This window comes from Carassius auratus, chromosome 26 (assembly GCF_003368295.1).
Source record: "Carassius auratus strain Wakin chromosome 26, ASM336829v1, whole genome shotgun sequence".
NCBI lineage: Eukaryota > Metazoa > Chordata > Actinopteri > Cypriniformes > Cyprinidae > Carassius > Carassius auratus.
Window position 1 is genome coordinate 8,173,847 of NC_039268.1, and position 22,975 is coordinate 8,196,821.

At 35.4% G+C, this 22,975-nt stretch overlaps 2 protein-coding genes across 2 annotated transcripts; both read right to left on the reverse strand.

Moving 5' to 3' along the window:
- Positions 1-227: 227 nt before the first annotated feature.
- On the reverse strand, positions 228-6,591 carry LOC113044230 (methylsterol monooxygenase 1). Its single transcript, XM_074559810.1, is given in 7 exon segments — positions 228-1,268; positions 2,647-2,801; positions 3,448-3,574; positions 3,725-3,738; positions 3,740-3,877; positions 4,000-4,288; positions 6,346-6,591. Coding segments are annotated over 6 exon segments (879 nt in total). The 5' UTR covers positions 4,255-4,288; positions 6,346-6,591; the 3' UTR covers positions 228-1,078.
- Positions 6,592-6,915: 324 nt separating this feature from the next.
- On the reverse strand, positions 6,916-22,864 carry klhl2 (kelch-like family member 2). The gene is made up of 15 exons (XM_026204012.1): positions 22,486-22,864; positions 22,093-22,218; positions 20,830-20,936; positions 20,422-20,543; positions 16,924-17,086; positions 16,680-16,789; positions 15,373-15,489; positions 15,119-15,268; positions 13,968-14,085; positions 11,945-12,142; positions 11,669-11,770; positions 10,304-10,432; positions 10,069-10,209; positions 9,814-9,957; positions 6,916-8,566 (listed from the first exon to the last, which is right to left on the reverse strand). Exons 1-15 carry the CDS (start codon positions 22,500-22,502, stop codon positions 8,538-8,540), a joined length of 1,773 nt encoding a protein of 590 aa, XP_026059797.1. The 5' UTR covers positions 22,503-22,864; the 3' UTR covers positions 6,916-8,537.
- Between the last annotated feature and the right edge of the window lie 111 nt (positions 22,865-22,975).

Sequence of the window (22,975 nt, forward strand, 5' to 3'; positions counted from 1 at the left end):
TGTATTGCTGAAGCATTCTAAATATCTAAACAATCTATAAATAAATAAATAATTATTGACGTTTTTCCAGAACAAATGTCACGAAAGGGTCTTGAGAAATGTAGGCTATAGGTGTAGAAGTATACATTTTCTCTTTAAAATGTAGTGAAGTAAAAATAGTCAACAAAAATATGTATACTTGATCAAAGTAGAAAATAAACTGTATTAAACTATGCATCTCTGTGGACTTATGTACATTTGGATAAAGGGAAGACTTTAATACATTACCTTCTATCCACCCCATATGATTATTTACATACAGCAATATCTATATCCCACATCATATGATGTATTAAATATTGTAGTATGTATATTCTGTTCTGGGACCGTTTACCCACTTCATATGGCTCTTTACACTGTAATATGACATTGTTCAGATGGGGAATGTAAAACCATAATAAAAACACATTTTAGGATCTATGTTTGGGAGCTCTCACAGTTTAAATAGACCACAGCTGCAGTCAACATTTTTGTTCATTTGATTTTATTAAGTTGCCTTTAAATGAACAATCTAACATCCCAATCAGCTTTCTCCCTTATGATCCAGAAGTGTTTCTTAAAAAAATATTGTTCCCCCAAATCCTTTCCATGGCACATCTATATGCTATAGGTGGTCACTGTGGAAGGCAACAAAGCAACAAAAAAAAAAAAGGCATTACAAAAATAACAATCTATACCATTCCATCTTTGTTGAGGTGAAAGTAAAGTGCTTTTGAGGAATAATGTCATTATAATTTCAAAGAGATGAATGTTTATAATTATCGAGAGCACAGAACACAGGCTGAAACTCTTTCATAACAGTCCTTTGGAGTACCATGACCAGTGGTCTAACGATGACTGCGGGGTGTTTCTTCAAAGGCACATTGCTGTAAGAAGCTGGCATTGATTTGATTCCTTTCAGTATGAATTTAAATACTTTACAGTGAGTGTCTGCAGCAGGAGGCAATCAGAAAGCATCCGACCAACCAAAGCCCACATCAGAGTCCAAGGCAGATAGATTGCTCTGGGTGATGGTGAAGCATCAGTGTATCTCTGTCAATCAGTCTCTCTTCACAGCTTTATGAAGCGAGTAATGTTTCTTATACTGGGAGTCAGTGTTGAAAAGTCTGTCCCACCAGGTGAACGTAGATCCATAGTTGCCCACAAAATTCATGTGGTGGAAGTCATGGAAACGAGCTCCAGCGTAGAATGGAATCAAATGCAAGGGGTTCAGAGGAATGTCGTAACCACTAGAGAGAGGACCAAACAAAAGTGAAAGGAAAGTGAAGTGACATTCAGCCAAGTATGGTGACCCATTCTCAGAATTTGTGCTCTGCATTTAACCCTTCCGAAATGCACACACAGAGCAGTGAACACACACACACACACACACTGTGAGCACACACCCGGAGCAGTGGGCAGCCATTTTATGGGGGTTCGATGCCTTGCTCAAGGGCACCTAAGTCGTGGTATTGAAGAAAAGTACTATAAAAATATTTTAGTAGGACATTCTGTCAACTTAATATTTAGTTTGATTTTATACAATGTAGATAATTACTGTTATAGCCAAACTTGTGAATTAGAAATCTGGTGTTATGGTTTTTAATGTGCACAGGTTATCAAATGAATACATTATTAATATAGTGCCCTCTAGTGTTGTAATAAGTTATTGTCAACATTGTAAAATGGATTGACCCAGACCATAGCACTGGTGTTAATTTTGTCAGCTATTTTAAAATTAATCGTAGTCCTGTGTCAAATGTTCTTTTTAGATTTTAGATTCTTTTTTTTGTTTATTTGATTAAAGGGCTATGAATTTTAATCCAGGTCTGGTCAATAAAACTCAAAATTTTAAATGTAATCATGACTATCGATTAATTAGTCATTTCTACTAATTAATTTACTACTAATAATAAAAAATAAAAAAAATTCACCTATAAGCACAAATCAACAAAATGTCAACTCAAACACGATTTACAGTATTGTACTCATTGAGTTATGATTTATTATATCATCAAATTAACACTCTCTACAATAAACTGGTAAAACTCAAGAGATTCTCTTAAAATCTAAAACCTATTCCTAATATTAATTCCAATATTTTCAAATGATGTAAATGAGTTTTTATTAAAATACTTTGTATTGTCACATTGAGGTTGCACATGTGCATTTATTCAGCAACCACAATCACATTTGGATTAATTATTATCAGTTAATTATTATTAGTCAATCACAGAGAAGCTTAGATTACAAATTAAGTCCCAAGTGAACAGCACAAGAGGCCATGTGAAGGAACACTGACTGGCTATATTACACTTTCATTTGAGCTAAATATTTCAGTGGAGGATTTACATGGTTTCAATGTCTTCAGATTATTGGCACATTTTCCACATTTTAGAGAGAGTATGTGCACATAGTTGCCAGGTTGCAACCTCAAGCCTGAAAGCACCTGAAGGCTTTTTAAAAACAATTCAACAGACAATATTGTTCTGTATTGTTTTTTATTTTGTAAGAGTTTTTCCTTTTTGTCAACAATATTGCATGCTTATATAGTTACAATTAGTGTTTATTAATGTAGGCGTCGTCTCTTTTCAGCATAGTTTTCACTGACTAAATTATTGAGCTCACCTGTGAACATCAATGGTTTCAAGAAGCCGGAAAGCGACCCAAGCCCAGAGCAAAACCATATGATTGCAGAAGACCATGATGCCGATGAAGAATCCAGCCCCCAGAATCAGGGTCTCAGCAGGGTGGGCATATTCTGCCTGCATGCCAAATGGAGCCTAACATACACAAAATGAAACAGATGCCAGATCACCTATCATTATTAAGAAGAAATTTAAATAAACTAAACAATAAATAAATAAACTACAAAATTACTACGATTTAACAAAGCATGTTTCGTTTTGAGACTCGATAAAGTACACAATAATTATTTCTATGAAATATTTTAATAAGTTAACAAAATTACAGTAAGGAGGCACCAGAATATAAATATTTATTACTTAGCTAAAACAGATTATGATAAACACATATTCTTGTGCTCTGTCCCTGCCTACTTCCATTTTATTTATCATTTATTCATAATAATTAATAAACATCAAAGCTAAATTGCATGAGCTTCTGTGTTTATTATATATTAGCGCTCTTTGTATGTAAATTGTTCACTGTTTATATGTAAATAAAAGACTAAATAAAATGTTCATTTTTGGGTGAACACAATCCACAATAAATATTGTTGCATTTTTGTATCGTGATATATATTGTGACACAATATACTGTTACACATTTATATATCACAAAATAAACCAACATAAAATATATGATAGTACAAATTCAGCTAAATATTCTCTTCAAATCTGTCTTGGGTATATAGTTTCCCTTTATCTGCACATTGTGTGTGTCTTTGTGAGACAGCGACTAACTTACAGTGAAGTCATGATGGACTTTATGAATGTATTTGTAGATTCTGCGATGATGCAGGGCTCGGTGGAGGAAATAATGCCACGTGTCTTCAATAACTGCACAACCAAAACACTGGGCCAATATAAAGGGCCTGAGATGATGAAAAAGATTATTTAAATTTTTTTTAAAACAAGGCCTACTGGCTCCAAAAAAAGCCAAAGTATAACCTCAGGACTCTGACTCTACTTCATAGACCTACTATGTTTTTTATTTATAGAATTTTTAAAGGAGGTGCTCTCACCAGCGAGGCATGCTAAGAACTCAATACATAAGGAATGCTGAAGAACTCAGTAAAGTAATACGTCCCGCAGATGAGTGGTAGCTGGATACAGATGTGATTAAACAGCAGCATCTTAAAGCACTTCCACTGTTTCTCCCATGTCTCTGGTTTATCCTGCAATCACATTGACAAAAATATATATAAAGAGTTAATCATCTCATTTCTATTTCTAAAACGATAAATATTCAGATTAAAATAGTAACAGATGAAAAACAAAATCCTTTGATTCCACATACCGGTTGGATCTTATACTTTTGCATGAAAGGGAGGAACTGAAAGATAAATCCAGGCAGACAGAACAGGAAATAGATCAGTTCGTGGACGATGAGCGAGCCCCAGGTGGCGATCTGGAATTTGCTATAGCTCCGCAGCATGTGGTTCCACGCATGCTTCAGAGGTTCCTGCAGTGGATTTTCTGGAAGAAATGAATCCACAAACTCCACCGCCAGATACGCTGAAGACAGAATGTTGGCTGTGCCGTTCACCTCCATGGCAGCCAGTCAGTGGGACTCTCCAAATGAGTAACTGTGAGTAACAAATGACATAAACAAAGACTAGTGAGGCTCAGTTATCTCAAAGTGAAGCTTTTTTAAAACTAATATCTAGATTCATTACATCTAAAGCAAAACTGATTGATGAAAATTACTGAAAGGGATGACTGTTCACAGAATGCTGTATCAAAGCATATTGCATCCAAAGTTGACTGGAAGGAAGAAATTGGGTAGGAAAAGGTGCACAGGAATGACTTGTTTGAACATTGAACATTGTCAAGCAAATCCGGGAGAGCTTCACAAGGACTGGACTGAAGCTGAAACATCAGAAGCATCTTACCTGAGCTAAAGAGAAAAAGAACTGGACTGTTGCTCAGTGGCCCAAAGTCCTCTTTTCAGATAAAAGTACATTTTGAATTTCATTTGGAAATCAAGGTCTGGAGTCTGGAGGAAGACTGGAGAGGAACAGAATCCAAGCTGCTTGAAGTCCAGTGTGAAGTGTCCGAAGCCAGAGATGATTTAGGTTGGCGAGACGTCTGCTGGTGTTGCTCCATCGTGTTTTATCAAGTCCAAACTCAATGCAGCCATCTACCAGGAGATTTTGGAGTACTTTATGCTTTCATCTGCTGACAAGCTTTATGGAGATGCTGCTTTCCTTTCTCCGCAGGACTTTAACACCTGCCCACAGTACCAAAACCACTTCCCAGTGGTTTGCTGACCATGATATTACTGTGCTTGATTGGCCAGCCAATATACCTGACCTGAACCCCATATTGAATCTATGATATTTTCAAGAGAAAGATGTGAAACAGTCGATCCAACAATACAGATGAGCTTAAGGCTCAGCAGTGTAACAGGCTGATCGCTTCCATGTCACTCTTCACTGATGCTGGAGTTTGTGCTAAAGGAGCCCCGACCAAGTATTGAGTGCAGAAATGAACATACTTTAAAGAACTTGAACTTTTCTGTTCTGCAAATCTTTTTTTGATTGATCTTAGGAAACATTCTAATATTTTGGATTTTTGACTTTCACAAGCTGTAAGCTCTAATCATCAAACGTATAACAACAACAACAAAAACTTTTGAAATGTTTCATTTTACATGTAATGAATCTACGTTTCGCTTTTTGAAACAAGTTACAAAAAATTTAATAAAAAAATAATTATAAATATATGAATGATCAAATATACAAATCTTAAACATATCAGAGACACATAAATTGGTTATTTTTTATCATATTGCTGCATTAAATTTATTGTTATCCAGACATATTTTGGATGTATATTTGCACTTTACAAATTGTTACATATATTTGGACGTATATAAAGTTGTCTGTTTATATTTACTTGTGTATATTCATTCAGAGAAGTTTTACCAGTTTTATTTACTCTCCCTCTCTCTCTCTCTCTCTATATATAGTACACTGCTGCTACTTTATACAAAAATCAGTTTTATATTGCACTGACTGCAGATATTTTTTTTTATACAGACTTCTATAGTGCATTGACAATGTAATCACTTGATGAGAGAGAAGAGAAACAGTATTTCGATTCCTCTGTATGTCTGCTCTGCACACATGGTGCCATTGACAAATAAAAAACCTTGAACCTTGAACATAACACAATCAGCTGGTCTGGCTGCATAACCATAAATAATTAAATATAACTGAGAGTCTATAATTGGTGATTTTTGTTTATCATATTAATGCATGATTTTCTTTTTTTGGATCCAGACCTCATAAAGTCTGGTTGGAAATATATCAAATATACAAATGCTTAAATATAACAGAAATACTGTAATGGGTTATTTAACTGGTCAGTATACTAAATCACAATTACAATCATGACATAAATATTTTATTTATCTTTCAGAAGCAAATATATATTGAAATAATTTCCCATACAATAAATACATTGTGTAGTACAACAGTAATATTTTCCTTCTCGCGTGTTTACATTATTCTGCAACTCTAACTAAATGGGGCAAGTAAAAAGCGCAAGTATTTCTTAATCTAACCTTGTTAAAATAACATAACAGCAAATATCTTAATGTAAGAGTTTAAATTCCTGCTCGAATAGCTTGTCGACTCACCTGTGAGAAGCTCTTCTACCTGCGCCAGCAGAACGGTCGCTTTTAATGTAACTGAATTTAATATAAGACCACTGTCTGAGACGAGAGGAGACGATGTGTGAGGGCAGGGGCTGGGCACTGATTGGCTGTGGCAAGAAAGATATTGACGTATGCGGGCAGAGGCCTCGGACTGATTGGCTGAAGGAATGAACTGACGATAGTGAGACCTCGAGTTGCTGCAGCACCAGCCAATCAGAAACGCGCCTGTCTTTCATAATCTATTAACCCGCGCTGACTGAGCTGCGTTGTCTCTGGCTGCGTTTATCTTTTAGATGCCACGGACCCCCAAATATGACCATCGTCATCAGAGAGACCCCCATTCTAAAATGTAAAAGACTATACTGTATATATACTGTAGCTTCCTATATAAATAATTGAAATTGAGTAAAAAGTATATAATAAATGTCTAAAATATTATATATTTTTTTATCCACCCATTTATTTGTCTCGGAATAATATTTATTTATTTGTTTTCATCTAATTTATTTATATCTTTGGCTTGTTGATTTAGTTTACTTTTTTTTGTATCAACTGTATTCGCATTCATGGCATTATTTCTGTTCATTTATTTTAACCTTAACCTTAATCTTTAAAATGTATTTTAATTTTATTTTTAAAACAAAAGTGGAGTGGTAATAGTGGTGTATTGAAACAAAATCTTCTCTCACTCTCATTTCCTCTGCCTTATTTAGTACCAAATACAGTTCATGCATAATTAATCAAGATGTATTTCACACATTACTCTCACAATGTTATATTGTATTGTGCTTCATGCAATCACAGACTCTCTTACATACACACACACAATCTTAACATTAGGTGTTATTTAATAGAAGCATGTTTATTATTAATGATATAAAACAAGTTATGAAACTTCAAGAACACAACATTCCTTTTGACAGACAATTAATAATACACTGTTTTATATATATATATTAATAGGCTCGGTGACAGTAGTTCAAGATAGTTAAATACTAAACAGCAAGTGCAGAATAGAGAAAGCCATTAATGTTACAGAAAACAAAGACAGAAAAAAAGGGGGTGAAGAGGAACAGAACAAAAAGAGAGAGAAAGAGAGAAAAGAAAGAAAGATTTCTATAAGTAGTAGTACCTTTATACCTCTTGAGTGTTCAATACCGCTAGTACAGAGAGCATATCACGTTGTTTAGTGAGCACAGCAGTAGTTTAAAGATGGCACACAAACATCAGTATTTAGAACCATGCAAAGCGGTTTAATACTCAAGCAACCAGCATCAGTCCACAGTATCGTGCATGCCGAAGCATTCAAGTTAACGTTTCAAATGTCAAAGATCGCAAATCTCCAACGATCGGACCACAAGAAAAAAGCCGGAGGATATTAAAAGAAACAACAACAGACAGTTCAAACCTTAAGACTTCAAATGTTGTTTGGCAAACAAACTGCAAAATGTAAAACTTTGTTTGTCTTCAATAGAGACCCTTCTCGCATATAAGCAAGCAAAGGTTCAGCTCTAACCATAAAACGGAATTCACATCATCATCATCATCCAATCTTCATAATGAAGATGGAGTCCAGTTACTTCATAAACAACCTTCCAAGAGGCAAATTAGTGCTGGTCCTAAACTAGACACATTTTCCCTCAAGCTTTATTCGAATAAACAATAACCATCAAGAGGCTCCTCCAGATCAAAAGATCAAGAAGCAAAAATCGCTGGCCATCCCCTCGGCTCAAACGCAGGAACGCTTTGTACATGCCGCAGACGCGCCAGTCTTTTCTCAGAGTTTTTCGATTCTGCTTCATCAGTGCTCCTCAAAGTGCAATAAACGTCATCACGGACTACTCTCAAACAAGAGAAACAGAAAGAAAAGAGAGATGTGTATTAAGAGTGTGTAAAGTGTATATACTAGAGACAAAAAGAGGTAGTGTGTGAATGCTTGTAGTTATGTATCTGAATGCGTGCGTGTGTGTGTGTGTGTGTGTGTGTGAGTGAGAGATTGAGAGTGAGAGTGAGAGTGAGAGAGAGAGAGAGAGAGAGAGAGAGCAGTATTCCCCAGGCCATGTCCATGGTGAAGCAGTTCCAGGATGAAGCCTCAGCCGTGGTAAGAGCTTCAGTGTGAGCGAATCCTCTGCTGTACGTCAGCTTCAGCTAGTGTTCAACAACTCCACAGCTGCTCAGAGAGGCTTCTCAATCACAGTCACACCTGCAAAATGGACAAATATTAGCTTGGCTGATATATGAGTCTATCATGCAAAATGAGTCAACATTTGTGTGTTCTGAGCAACTGGTCCTATGCGGGACAAATTCCACTACACTACACAACCACTAGATGGAGCTCTTTCCCACAGTATGCTCTCTTTTTTGATTTTTTTCTCTTAATATTTGTCCCACTCCCTAAATTAATTTCAATTAGGCACTGTTAATTATGAGTGTTACCTTATTCATAACTGATGAACTGATATATTCTAAACTGTTTACTAAAACATTTCATGACTCATTGATTAATGTGACTAAAACCTAAATAATCAACTATACAAATGCTTAAATATAACAGACACACTTTAATTGATTATTTAAATGAACATTAACTGGTCAGGCTATCAATTTCAAATCACAATTACAATCATGATCTATAAACATTTTAATTATTCATCAGAGGCAAATATATATTTAAAAAGACCCCCCCCCCCCCCTAAAAAAAATGCACTGTGAAGTACAACAGTAATATTTATCTTCTTGCATGCACTAAATACACAATATACCATTATATAACAGCATATAACATATCAAGATGAAAAAGGATATTTTTTGTTAGCTGAATTGGTATTGGTACATACATTTAATTGTATTCCCTCTTTATATAACTGCTGATTTCTTTTTGTTTTACTAAAAAAAGTATTTCACTGTCAAGTCAAATAATTAGTCAAATAATAACCTTACTATTAATAAAAAAACAAGACTGTATTTAAAATCACTTTAAAATTCACCTTGTTCATTCATTACCCTGGAAATAGAAGATGAAGTAGAATGCACTGCATTGTGGGACATAAGGCACATTTGGAAAGCACCAAAGGACATTTAGGTATTACATTACGTAATGGATCAAAAGTTTGTTGTCTGTATTAATTTTTCTTTTTTTTTTGTATATTTCTTATGGTCAGCAAGGCTGCATGTATTTGATCACAAATACAGTAAAAAATAAATAAATAAATAAAAAATAATACTGTGACATATTACTTTAAAATACCCCCCCCCCCCCCCCCATTTAATAAAAAAAAGAAAAGAAATGTAATTTTTATTCCGGTGCAGCCATTACTCTAGTCTTCAGTGTCACATGGTCCTTCAGAAATCATTCTAATATGCTGATTGTGTGCTGAACAAATATTTTGTATTAAATTAACATTAAAAACAGTGCTGATAACCATTTTGAACATAGCCTCTTTCTCTGACCTGCGTAGCTGCGTCCTGTGCTCATGCAGGTGGGCAGTAGAGTCCATTTATCAGTGATCGGATTGTAGAACTCCACTGAAGCCAGGTTGCACGAGCCATCATCTCCACCAATCACATATAGCAGGTTATTTACAGCACACACACCTGAAACACAGATATACTTGACTGAACCATCACAGCTAGAAGGGTTTTTGTGTGTGTGTCAGCTGGCAGAGTGGCACACTGTGCTGTTCAGCAAAGTTCTGACCAACTCACCTGCGTTCCTTCGGCACATATTCATATCAGCCACCTGTTTCCACGTGTTAGTGGCAGGGTCATAAACCTCGCAGCTCTTTCTAACCAGGGGGCCGTCGTGCCCCCCTACTGCATACAGCAGACCTTTTAAAACACCTACCCCTGTCCCAACACAAACATTTGTGGTTTACACAGACATGCGTTGCCAGCATACATGAAGGTTTTGTGTGTGTGTGTGTGAGAGTGTGTGTGTTACCTGCACCACTGCGGCGGGTTCCCATCTCTGCTGTATAAGACCATTCATTGGTGTTTGGGTTATAGGCCTCAACTGTACTCAAACACTGACGAGTTGCTCCGTCATACCCTCCGACTGCATAAAGCAGACCTTAAAAAAAACAACAGAAAATCAACTGTTTGATATCAAACAAAAATAAATATGCACTGCACAAAAAGGTAAAATATATAAAAATGCATTTAAAAAAATATTAAAATAACTTCAACCAATGCTAAAATTATCAAGCTAAAGTTCAGGTAATGTTTCATGATCAATCCTAAATTAAAATGTACTAAGTACAATTATATATTTTAAATATTAATAACGTAATGTAAAATAACGTACTAAAGCTAAAAGTTTGGTTTGGTAAGATTTTTGACCAAAATACACTAAAAACTATAATATTGTCATCGAATACTATAAAACATATCCTAAAATGCAATTTATTCATGCAATGTCTTTAGTGTCAGAAATCATTCTAATATACTGATTGGTACTCAAGAAACATTTCTTGCTATTATTAATATTAAAAACAGTTGCACGGTCTGATTTTTTCGTGGAACTGCGATACATTTCGTTAGGGTTCTTTGTTGAATGAAGAGTTCAAAAGAACAGTGTTTATTAGATTTTTGTGACCCACTAACACTAACACTTGCACTCTATTCTATTTCTATTCAATCTACTCATTTTCTTTTTATTTATTAAAAAACTTGACCCTCTAGCATTTACATACACTATTTTTATATAAAAAAATAATAACTTTGCACTCTAACACTAGATCTTCTCTATTCTATTTCTATTCTATCTACATTTTATTCTTTTTAGTTATTATAAAAAAACAAGCAAATAATCCTTGCTGTGTGTATTGTGTAAGACTAACCGGGACTTGTCACAGCACTTACATTTTGTTGCTCTTTTGTCGGTCTGATTGCTTCTATTGTCCTCATTTGTAAGTCGCTTTGGATAAAAGCGTCTGCTAAATGATTAAATGTAAATGTAAAAGCCTTTACTATCACTTTTAATCAATGTAGTGCAACCTTGCTGAATAAAATGGTTAATAATAATGATTTTTATTGTATAATTATCATTTTTTTTTATAGCTTGACAATGTAAGCACTAAGCAGCATCAAAACAAAATACACAAATACACCAATAGGGCAATATACTCGTTATTACGAAATTTGTGCAGTGTATGAAGGGGTCTGATAATGTTGAAGACCCCTTGTTTAGGTCTAAAGTCACAGTTCATCAATAATAAATGGCAAACAAAAGCAGAACAGCCATGCACATCTACTGGCAGTGGCTGTACATATACAGACGGCGATTCGCTTCTTGGCAGTCACTAACCTCCAACAACGCCAACTCCAACACTGCTACGTCGCGTGTTCATGGGACTCACGTGGAACCACTCATTGGCCTTAGCGTTATATGCCTCTACAGTAGCTAAACCTGGAAACCAACATCATCATAATGGTCACACAGACGTAGGAACACAGTACACATCCAGTTTTCATTAGTATCTTCATAATAATGAGCATTGTTGTTACCACAACCAACATAACAGCTATGCACTTCTCCACATAAACAGTATGTAAGATAATGCAAGATCATTTCATGTATTACCTGTGCTGCCATCAAAGCCTCCAACAGCATAAAGCAGTCCGTTGAGGACAGCGGAGCCTAGAGTTGACCTCCGGTCCTGCATGCTGCTGACACAACACCACTCGTCTTTTACTGGGTCATATGCATCCACCGTCCTCACTCGTAATGACCCGTTAAAACCCCCGACAGCATACACAACACCACCCATGTACACCACACCTACGCGTACACAAAAGAAAAAAAAATAGTGAACTCGCTTTCAAGCATGCAATGATAAATTTCAAATAATATTTTTTTTTGTAGCCGTAAACGAGTCTTGTACATTTTCATTGAGGCAAGGTTTCATGTTATTAATTACAAAAAATGGTTCATTAATTATTTTGTATTTCATTATTGATTTAAAATTTTGTCAAAATATACAGTACTGTTCGAAAAAATATATATTTTTTAATGTTGTGCAATGTTTATTTCATAAAAAAATAAAACTGTAAAATTGTGAATTATTATTGCAATAAACATAACTTAATCTCAAATTTATGTTAATATATTTAATTTATTCTTGCGATGGCAAAGCTGAATTTTCAACATCATTACTCCAGTCTTCAGTGTCACATGATCCTGCAGAAATCATTGGCATATACTGATTTGGAACTTTAGCAATATTTTGTCTTATTATCAGTGTTGAACACACTTTATATTTTTGTGGAAACAAACTTAAAAAAGAAAGAAAATCTGGATTCTCTGATCAACAGAAAATGTATTATGTAAAACTCTAAATGTCTTTATATGTCATTATGGTTCAATATATATTTTTTAAGAATAAAATTTTCACTGCTATTAAAAGCTAATCAGTGACACTTTATTAATGCCCAAATGTTTATGCAAAGAAAGAAAGCGTAACTTTTATTCTTGCTGTAGTACTGTGGCTGCCACCGCCGTGTGTCGTGGAGATGCTGTGTTTAGTTGTGAAAATGAAAATATTTTGTTTGGCTTTTCAAAAGAGGACATGACTAGAAATCATTGGTTAAGTTGTATCAAGAAACCCTGTTCCAGAACAGTTCAAGCCAAATATTCAGATGTGTGCAGCGCATTTTATGGAGGACTGTTTCCTGATCTTGGGAGAGAAGACTACAATGCTGGCTGTTCACACAGGTTGTTTCTATAGTGGGGCAATTCCAGCTTTGCAAGGACAGTCCGGCACTTCTGACTCACAGCTTGTAAGTACATTTTCATATTTAAAGGATTTGCCACTGATGATTTAAACGCAAGTTTTGAGCAGTGTAGAGTAGGGATTGTTGTTTGTCATTTCGCCGATCACAAATGCAGACATGGTTTTATGGATGCAACAAATGCCTCGTTTGTAATGTTTTTTATTGGCTTTGTGTCATGACGCTGGGACACGTCATCACAGTATGGTAAGGGGCGTAACATTTCCGTCACACGCTGGAGGTATTCAACCAAATCACAACACAACACACTTTAATAGCAAGAATTGGACCTTAAAATAAAGTGTGACCAACGAATCTCTTAACTTGACCCCTGGGACAGTAAGTGGTCAAGATTTACAGTATGTGCCTATATATATATATATATATATATATTGAAACCCAATAGTTCCTGCCCCCCAATTCATGTTTTCTGTTAAAAATATTCATGCCACATACATATATATACATATACATATATATATACATATATATATATATATATATATATATACATATATATATATATATATATATATATTCCACTTAAGCCACTTTTTTTTGTAAAGATAATAAAAGTAAAACATTTTAACTTGCAATTACATTTTTAATGTGCAGTCACTAAACATAATTTTCATCACTAGGGTAAATTAAAGAGCGCATGTTTTTAGCAGCATACAGATCATAACAGATTCCTCAGCAAATAACATTCAACGCACCCAAGAGTCTAGTCTCCATCATTATTTTCAGGACGTGGTCTAAAATGTAGAGCTGTTGATGGTGAGACCAGGGTGAATCATTTTGCCAGTCACTGTCAATGATACGAGCGTGCAGCTCACCTGCTCGACATCGTCTGGAGGGTAATTCTGCTACTTGGAACCATCTCTCCTCCTCGAAATCATAGCACTCCACACTGCGGATGGCTTTAGGGGCCTGTCCCCCCACCACCATCATCACCTTTAACACACATGAGAAAAGACTCCAATCAAAACCATCTAGAACACGGCTTCTATAACTTTTTATTTGGTTTTATATATTTTGTTAAAGTATAAATTATACATTATAAATTTATAAACTGTATGCACGCTTTGGACAGCTACTGTATGTAATTTTAGTATTATTTATAAGCTATTATATTTCAAATTCGTTTTTATTTTTATATTTTCAGTTTTCATTTTAATTGTATTTAACACATACACAAAACAATGCTCCAATAAAACCTCTCTAGGACAATGCTTCTCAAACTTTTTGTTTATCTAGTTATTAATTATTTTGCTAATTTTGTTTTAACATGTCCCAAGTTCTTAAAACATACTCTTTGTATTCATTTAAACTAATATATATCTATTTTTTTTTAATTATCATTTTAATAATTTCAGTCTTCACATTAATTGCTTTACTTTTTTTAAATATAATTTCAGGCTTCATTTTAATCAAGGTGACCTTTTAATACACCCAAGAAAAGAACCCCAAACCCTCCAGAACAGTGATTCTCAACCTTTCTGACACTTTAAAATATTATACAATATTATACATATATGACTTTTCAAGGTTTTTTGAAAATATTTCTTTTCAAGATTCTTTTTTTTCCCCTCAGGCATATTTATTTAATAAATATCTTAATAACTGTCTTTTTGATATGCTCTATTTATATAAAAATCTATCTCATTTATAATATTTATCAATATTATAATGACGTTTGTACATACCATATTGATATGATGGCATATTACATTAATTTTATTGAAACCAATAATCATTTTAATTGCTTTGTCCAATAAAAACCATTATGACTAAAATCTCCACAAATCATATCAGAGACATGGACTGGAGATTTACACCTTTGTAAGTTGAGATATGTGAGATATGTGTTGTTCAGATATGTGAGGAGAGTTTGAATCCAGCTTGCATCATGTTCCCAATCTCCGTCCACTGACGTCCTGCTCTTTACAGCTAATGAAAAACAATAATCAAGACTGTCCAGACAAACCTTTGGGTAGCTGATGGGTGTTCTCACTCTGGTGCGGATGGTCTTCATCATGGAGCGCTGCTCGGCCGGCAGCAGGTGGTACTTCATGGCTTCAATTAGGTAGTCTTTACAGGCACTGCTGTTCTTCACTAAAGTTTCCTCCTCCACCCTCTACACACACACACACACACACACATCAAATTCAATTAAAATGAAAGAACTTCAAAGCATATATTCACTAATGCACTACTCATGCACACACACATACAGTATACCTGTACGAGGTATTCTCTGGAAAGAAGAGGCAAGCGCACATGTTCCATCAGATGAGCCATGTGTTCCTGACGCACATCTTTATCATGCGTGACCCAAGCTATAACCGCTTCAAACACCTATAAACACCCAGGGAAAGTTTAATACCTTTCTCATCTTTTATAAATCATCAGCATGAAATAAAGGTGCAAACAAGTCACAAAACATTTTGAGATCTGATAACTGCAATCACAGATATGTATAGGTAGATGCCACATTGGACCGCTCCAAACACGTTAACGCATCCGCCATCCTGGAACGGACTATGTGTCGTCATTGATTAGTAAATGCAAGTAAATGCTTTGTCAGTTAATGGATTCTTCTTGCTGTATTGTGTAGTTTAGCAAAAGTATCTTCTGAAGTCGACTGAAGATATAAATATTCATACATGCACATACAGTTGCAGTGCAAAAGATTCTGTTTTGTATGTTTGTTTAATTTTACCATAACAATATAATGGTTAAAAAAATGTGTGTGGAGCAACCATCAAGTAAAAAGTAATATTATGTTATTTTGTCATTTTAATTAGTTTTTGTTTTAGAATTTCACTAATTCATTGTATTATTTAAAATACACCATTGTTATTTTTATTAGTTTTTGCTTGTTTAATATTATTATTTAGGGTTCATTTACAGATTCATTTTATTTTTTTAAATACAGTTGCCAAGTCAAGTTTTTTTTTTATATTTATATTTCATTTTAATTCGGCATTATTTCAACAAAATTATAACAAATCTATAACATTTTTTTTTATTAAATAGTTTGAGGATTAGTTCATGATAGTTACACTGTTGAGAAGCTGCATCATATAACCTAAATTAATCATTAGCCTGAAGAGGCTTATTGAAATGCATGTAGTCACAAAATTAAACGCATTCTCAAAATCTGAACACAAGTGATCACAGAAGATGTTTCCGAGATGTGTGTCAATACCAGTTTTAAATAGCATTCTAGAGATGGATGTTAATAGCAGGTGGAACAAGCCAGACGTAGAACTGAAAGGAATTAATTCAAATACAAAAATATGATATCTTTAGAAGCTGGCGTTGCCATGCCAAAAAACAGCATGGTGCCCACGCCTTGCATCTTCCAACTCCTGTTTCCATGACGACCAACACACTCTCATCAGCAGCTACAGCTATTCCTATAGTATTATTGTACCAGCAGTATTTTACCATGGCAACAGAGCTGCTAAAGTCTGCATGATAAAATCACCTGTGTGCAGTTATAGTTACAGCAGATACAAGCCTCTCGTCAAACGTGATGCTACCTTTTCTTCTGACGGGATGGTCAGTTTGTCGCTTGCTATGAGGCTGCACACTTGGTCCATGCCCAGATTGAGAAACTCTTCACTCTGCACGACCTCTGAGAAGTGTTGCTCTGTGAGTGTCGATGAGTGGGAGAGAGATTGAGGCTGTCAAACAGAGTTACTGACACATCCAATGAGAACATAACTATCATGACTACCGTGTGCATGGATTTCTCAGTTCTTTCTTTTCTGGATGGACACACACCTGCGTACGTGTTGGCGAGATTGAGCAGCTCTGTGCAGGCGTGCAAATCGGCGAAGGCGCGGATACCGAGGCAGTTGGTTGGATGAAGTTGAGTTATGAGAAACTCGCAGCAGGCCTTTTTAACTTCCTGTAACTGCAGCAGACCAGCGGCAGGCAAGAGCACCTGAACACACACACACACACACACACACACAAACAAACAGAAAAGACCTCAAACACGGCTTGATATAAACCCTTTAAGAATTTTGTCTCCTGCACTTTTAGTTGCCCTGGAAAAGAATTTTACATGCATTAAGGTCTCTTTAAAAGGATGTTAAAACTCTTAAAAACGTGTGTGTCTGTGTGTGTGTGTGTGTGTGTGTGTGTACACACACACACACACACACACACACATATTAATTTTTTTTTATCTAATTAATTACATGATGTGTTGATTAATTAATCAAATTAATTTCAAATTACATTTGGCTGTGAAAATACCCCAAAAATATTATTTAATCCTATTTTTGTGTTAAATATAAAAGCATTAAGTAGATATTATAAATAGTAGCTTTATAAAGGAATGTCTTAAGTCAACAAACTATGAAACATAAAAAGAGATAATTTGAGTAAAAAAAAATGTTTTATCCGTTCATGCAATGGAATTCATTGGTAACCAAAACTGCTTTGTTACCAACAACAGTTTTACAGTTTTACCCCATTTTTCTTTTTTTCATGAAATAATACTCTAAATAAGAAACAAAAAATGCCACCGGTTGGCGGTAAATGCCTTTATGAGTCTTTTATTTATTTAAACTGGCTGCTTCATTCAGGAATTTAGTAAACGGCTCACTTTATCAATCAACATCCCTTATTCACACGATTAGATCAAAATGCACATTTATTCAGAAACTGAACACCGCTGTGTTGCATAACGCATAAACCCAAGACGCCCTGTGAACCTATATTGGACATGGGTTGGGCAATTTGATCAAAATCTTATATCAAGTTAATTCATTTCATGGTAACGATATATATCATAATTGTAATATCATGATGGTCTTTAGGATATCAACATTTTAGATACCATAAACATTTTATAATTCTTGTCACCAGTGTCAACATAAAAAAGATAAAATATACTAGCCCGAATAATAATAATAATAATAATAATAATAATAATGTATAATAAACAGCCAGTGATTAAATAAGAATAAGAAACTAATTACAAGCAATAGGACAAAAATCCATTAGAACAAATAAGAAATGCTACATACATTGTATGAAGTAATCAAATGTATAAAACACTGCATATTCTTTACTTTGAAAATTAAATATATTTCTTCTTAAGTTACAAAAGTGATTTAGTCAAGTGCAGTCAAGTGAGAGATTTTCTCTCTTTTGTTGCTGGGTTAACATAAATGATCGACTGCAGGAATATTAGACTGCTGTCACTTTAAGAGCTGCATGGATCCAATATACTGTTACAAATGTTTTCTTTCTCGGCTGTTTGCTTACACTTAAAGGTGCACTGTGTACAATTTAGCAGCATCTAGCAGTGAGGTTGCAAATTAAAACCAATGGCTCAGTCCCTCGCTCACCCCTCCCTTTAGAGAAGTTATGGGGGCTGATTCAGGACTAAGTTGTCATCGGTAAAGAACAATGAGATTTCTTTACAAATGTAAATTAAGGAATTATAATTACCTAAATTATTAAAAGGTTAGTTCACCGAAAAATTTTAATTATGTCATTAATGTCTCACCCTCATATCATTCCAAAACCTGTGAGACCTCCGTTCAGCTTCGAAACACAGTTTAAGATATTTTATATTTAGTCCGAGAGCTCTCAGTCCCTCCATTGAAAATATATGTACGGTATACTGTCCATGTCCAGAAAGGTAAGAAAAACATCATCAAAGTAGTCCATGTGACATCAGAGGGTCAGTTAGAATTTGTTGGAAGCATCGAAAATACATTTTAGTACAAAAATAACCAAAAATTACGACTTTATTCAGCATTGTCTTCTCTTCCGTGTCTGTTGTGAGTGCTACTGCTGTGACTGTTGACGTATGACGCTGCTGACGTGTTTTATACAATATCAAAGATGACACGTCAGCAGCGTCGTAAGTAAACAACGTCACTGCAGTCGCACTCACAACAGAGAGTCATTTTTGTTATTTTTGGATAACAAAATGAATGAATCAGCTGTTCAAATGAATCAACTGAATGAATGATTCAGTGATAAAATCATTGACTTGCTGCCACCTGCTGGTAGACTGACTTTCATTTTTAGTGTATAATTTTAGTTCATTTAACTTATTTTAACTGGATTTAATTCATTTAACATTTCTGCATTCAAAATTTTATATTTAAAACATTAATCTCCACATGAATGTATGAATTTAATCGACTCATGCCACCTCTGAGCCTCATGAAACATCTGAAAATGTACCTACTAAGCCACTTTTGTGTTCTTGTGTGACAGTACAAATTATTTTTTATTTAGGACAGGCGCTCCTAATTACAAAAAGAAAAAACTGCTCTTAAACTGAGTGCGTGACAGTTATGGATGTGGAATGAGGTTTGACTGAGGAAAAATGTTCAGCCCCTGTACCCCTGTATGTATGTGCACTGACTGTGTATATTTATCATGTAAATATACACACACACACACACACACACACACCTATGCATGTATATATGAATGAAAAATATTTTACACTTATACCTTAAATATATTTATATATAATATTAATGATATGAATATAAATATATGCAAAATATTTATATGTAAATATATTCAGAATATATACTGAATGTGTGCATATTTATATATACATACTTAAAAAGTTTTTGTGACCACGTAGCACATCAACATCATGAGTGTGTAACCGTAATAGAGACGATGGTCCAGAATCTCTGCCAGTTTGACAAAATAACTGTGTCTATAGGTATAACGCCAACCCCTCATTAGACATGTGAAATGGATGTCTTTGGATTATGTCTCACTGTTTTTTAAGCATCTCACGCCACTAAATGTTGCATTAAATAAATAAAATAAAGCCAAATTGCACTTTATCTAGGCCGTTTTTAAAGCAAGAAAGTGTCCCAAATGTACACCACTCACTCTTTTCCCCTCTATTTATAATATGAGAGAAGCTTAATGCACATGCAAACTGAACTGACAGGACCCAGGAGGTTACGTTACCATCAGGGCCATTCTTATTGTTAAGCCTTGCAGCAAAGTTTGGCTTCAAGTTCCTCCCTTAAAAACTTGGCCTCCTTTTAACACCCTCCGACTAGTCAACTGTGCAGACACAGACACATAAGCTACTGACACCCACCCACACAACACACATGCACGCACGCATCCTGGATGTGATTTTCTGTCCTCTCAGACTAATACCAAAGAACACAGCATAAAAAGAATACAAATTCAGACAACTGAGTTTTAAGGTCATATTTTCATAGCGTGCAAAAAAACTAATGTGGTGCTCCAGTCACCCACACACACAGTTACCTGCACATTCTCCTCTGTTACTTGGATCTCAGCGGTGTAAACATAGTCGATCAGCATTCCCAGAGTCCAGCCGTCAATCTCTTTAATTCGAACCTTCTTCTGACGGCTCTCAGTCATCTCTCCTACAATCACAAATATTCACAAAATATTCATTTGAAATGTTTTTGTTTTTTTTTGCCTCAGAGGATAACATTGGGAAGAGTACAAGACCTGAGTGACTCGTTTCAATTTCTCATAATGAGATCTTATTTGACTTCTAATGTTTTATGCAATTACGCACTAATACATGACACGCGTGTGTATAAGGCTTTTTTTTTTTTTTTCCAGACTATAACTATAACCCAGCAGCAGATGGACTGTCCTAATGTGACCCTCCAGTGTTGTGAATGTGTGTGAGTGTGTTCTCACCTGTAAACATAGCGTGGAAGTACGGAGACCCCGCAGCTAAGACGACTCGATGAGCAGCTATCTCCACATCCTCCGCAATGATGGTGACATCACACAGCACACTCTGACTGCAGAAAGGGGAAAGATTTCAGACATGCACGCTGATCAGTTCTTACACACACTGGCCACAAAAGAAAAAAAAAACTATTTGGACAAAATGTCTGTATGACACTGCATTAGACACTACAAACATCGAACGTAGCAGCATCTGCAAATACAGGAAGTAAGACCACAGAACTAACTTCTTCTGAACGATTTTGCAATGATTTCTAAGCAGCTGGTTGAGGTGATTTTAATGTCAGATTTAAATTATGTATCATAAGTTACGCATGAGTGTAAGGCTTTTTTTAAAATTCCTACTTCCTCTGAAAGGATGACCAGCCAGTTAATTGCCTTCTAATGTGACCTTCACTGGTTTGTATTTATTTTGATCCATTTACCTGCTGTTTTACATTTTGAAACTCAATATATTTCTGAAATGTTTTGCTTGAAAAGTTTGGGTAAAATTATAAAAATGGAAATACTTTAAAATATTAATACAATTAAAAATAACCGTTTAACATTTGAACATATTAATAAATCATAATTAATATTGCGGTGCTAAATATTTTTTACATTTGTTTAGTTTTCTTTGATAGTGTTCAAAAAAACTGATTTATTTGAAATAAATATATTTTATACATTTTGATCAGCTTAATGCAATCTTGTTGGATAAATAAATGTATTTCTTCAAACAATACAAAAAATCTTAAGAAAATACAAACGGTTATGTACATTGTAAATAAATGCCATGAGTGGTTTGATAATTTGCAATAAAATGCAAGGTCTTCTATCCATTTTAAAGAGTGGTTAAAGTATCCAAATACTTTCTGTGGCAGCTTTATTATTATAACTCGATCTAAATTACCATTTTAATAGTCATAACAGCAAAGAGCATGTTACCCAAAAATGTTTGCTCATCCTCATGTCATTTCAAAATTCTGTGGGTTTCTTTTTTTTTCTGTAGAACGGCAGATGGAGTATTAGACAGAATAGTTAACCTCAGTCATCACTCACTTTTCATACAAAACAAGTGAACTCTGGCAGAGTCAGGCAAACATCTTCTGTGTTCCACAATTGAACATAATGGCAGAAATGTAATTTTAGGTTAAATAATCATGTAACTGCAGACTCATAATACAGTATACTTAACGTGCATGATTTCAAGCAGTATCTCTCACACACCTGCGGAGCTCATTCATGATCCTGAAAGCTTTCCTCATGTGATGTGGATTGATGGTGACCGCACTCTGTTTCTCACACACATCATCCTTCAGCTCCACAGCTTTATGATGACAAAGCTTAGTGCATCTGAAACACACACACACACACACACACACACACAGTGGTACATCATCACACACCATTGTACCATTACACAAGAAGTGACCATATGGCAGTTTGTAAACCTGACATCAGTTCCTAAACATGTGACATAAAGAGTGTTGAAGGTGTGTGGACAAAGACAGAGAGATGTCATGTGATCTTATGGCTGAACAGATTTACTCTATGTTGACATTACAGTAGTGTGAACACAAGCATGTCTCTGTCTCTATCTCATACACACTTAGCTCTTACAGTGGATGAATCTCCATAGCGCTGATTCCGTTCACATCAGTCTGCGTCTCTCCATCTCTGGTCGGACTCTGTTGTTTAAATCCCCTCTGTGTCCCGTCCACCGAACCGAGCCGAACCGGGCTGCACTGGGTCCTGGTGTGCGGGTCCAGCACCGCTAATGAAAATAAAAGAGAAAAGCGGCCTCACAATCGGTGTCAGTGTGACTGACGTGACTGAACACTGAGCAGCAGACAGGTCCGTTGTGTGGGTGAGGAAAGGACACATCCAGAGACCCAAACGCTACAGCTCACACACAAAAACAAGAGTGAAGGAAAGCCTGACACACTCCTTCGGCGACAAACAAAAACACGAGCGACCCCACAGCGCCTGCTGCTGCTGGAAGACCTCACGACAGACTGCTGAGAGACGGTCATGAGTGTTCGGTTATATTTTTGAGACAACAAGTAACTGTTTTGAGTCAAAGTTTATCTAAAGAGGACTTCCTGTTTTT